The sequence below is a fragment of the Theropithecus gelada genome, chromosome 6 (assembly GCF_003255815.1).
Source record: "Theropithecus gelada isolate Dixy chromosome 6, Tgel_1.0, whole genome shotgun sequence".
In the NCBI taxonomy this organism is placed as follows: Eukaryota; Metazoa; Chordata; class Mammalia; order Primates; family Cercopithecidae; genus Theropithecus; species Theropithecus gelada.
The window spans coordinates 17,525,575-17,527,078 of NC_037673.1; the positions used below are offsets into that span (position 1 = coordinate 17,525,575).

The 1,504-nt window shown below is 45.1% G+C and overlaps 1 protein-coding gene across 1 annotated transcript; it reads right to left on the reverse strand.

Moving 5' to 3' along the window:
* Window positions 1-941: 941 nt before the first annotated feature.
* On the reverse strand, window positions 942-1,502 carry LOC112626976 (putative TAF11-like protein ENSP00000332601; the record flags this gene model as incomplete). Its single annotated transcript, XM_025389386.1, has 1 exon — window positions 942-1,502. A coding segment is annotated over one exon (561 nt), but the record flags the coding sequence as incomplete, so codon positions are not given.
* Between the last annotated feature and the right edge of the window lie 2 nt (window positions 1,503-1,504).

A 1,504-nucleotide genomic window follows, 5' to 3' on the forward strand; every position in this document is an offset into this window, starting at 1 on the left:
GAGGCCAAGGCGGGCGAATCATGAGGTCAGGAGATCGAGACCATCCTGGCTAACACAGTATAACCCCTTCTCTACTAAAAAATACAAAAAATTAGCCGGGCATAGTGGCAGGCACCTGTAGTCCCAGGAACTCAGGAGTCTGAGGCAGGAGAATGGTGTGAACCTGGGAGGCAGAGCTTGCAGTGAGCCAAGATCGTGCCACTGCACTCCAGCCTGGGCGACAGAGCGATATTCCATCTCAAAAACAAAACAAAAAAAAGAATACTCTAAAGCAATGTTTTGAACTAAATTTGGGTACCTATAGAAGCACTACAGCAAACCTGAGCTATCAATGTGCTCTTTCTGTGTCTTTTAAACAGCTTAGATGATCATTACAAATGGCTGTTTGCAGAAAGGTGGTTTTTGAATTCTGTTTCTGTCACTCTAGTCTTATAAGATGCTCTTATATTATGTTACTTTATGATAAAGTAAAGGATCACTAGCTGACATAAAGCACAGTAGGTAGGAATATGAGAACAGTCAAATGAGAGAAAAAAATGCTTTGTGATTTTATCTTTATTTCTGCAGGCTGGAAAACAGTTTAACAGTTTAACTGTTTTTATGATGACTCATCAAAATCCATACCAGAATTTAAAATACATACAAGGACAACAATTCCAGTGCCCCTGCTCAGGCACAGCCTTCAGGGCAGAATATCACAAGGGAAAAGGTTTTGGAGGCTTCACTTATTGAAACCCAGATATAAGCATAAAAGCTAAAACACAGCAACTCCAGGCTTCAGTATGAAACCATACAAGACTCTTGGAAGGGATTTCCCTCTCTGAAAGCAGCTATCTGTCTACAGAATGATCAAGACCCATAGACCTTTCTTCTTCCAACTAGGAAGACACATAAAGATGACTCAATATGTCCTAGGCAACCCAATTATTTACTCAAGGCGATTATGAAACAGTGTCACAGTTTGAAAAAGACATTAAGATTGTGGCAAATCCAGGGTAGACAGATGCAGAAACTCCAGCAAACATAGTCCTATCATACCAAGACTGGATGCAGTACTTATTCCTGCACAAACAGACCTTTCCCTCTGGCCTTCGGCCTAGAAGAACATGATTTTTATTGTAGTTGCTGTTAGGGAAGAGGCCCTTGCGCTTTAACCTGCGAACAGCCTCCCTTAAATGCTTGGGCTGAAGCGGGGGCGTTTCTCCCCACATCTCACACACGTCCAGGGCCTCTTCCACCACCTCTCCAACCAAGACCTTGGCTATTCCAGCCATGGCAATGGCCGTGTTCTCAGACACCGACCTGCCACTGATAGACCTCATCAGACGTGCAACGCGTGCTTTTGGGAAAGCTGACCGGCGACACACTTCATAGCGGGCCAGCTGCTCCTCAGACATGGCGGACAGCAGGGTGCTCATCCTCTGAGCCTCCTCTGCCTCCACGGTGGGCTTCCTCTCCTTCTTTCCTTTGGTGTCTGTTTTCAGTCTTTTGGCTGCAGGGGGAG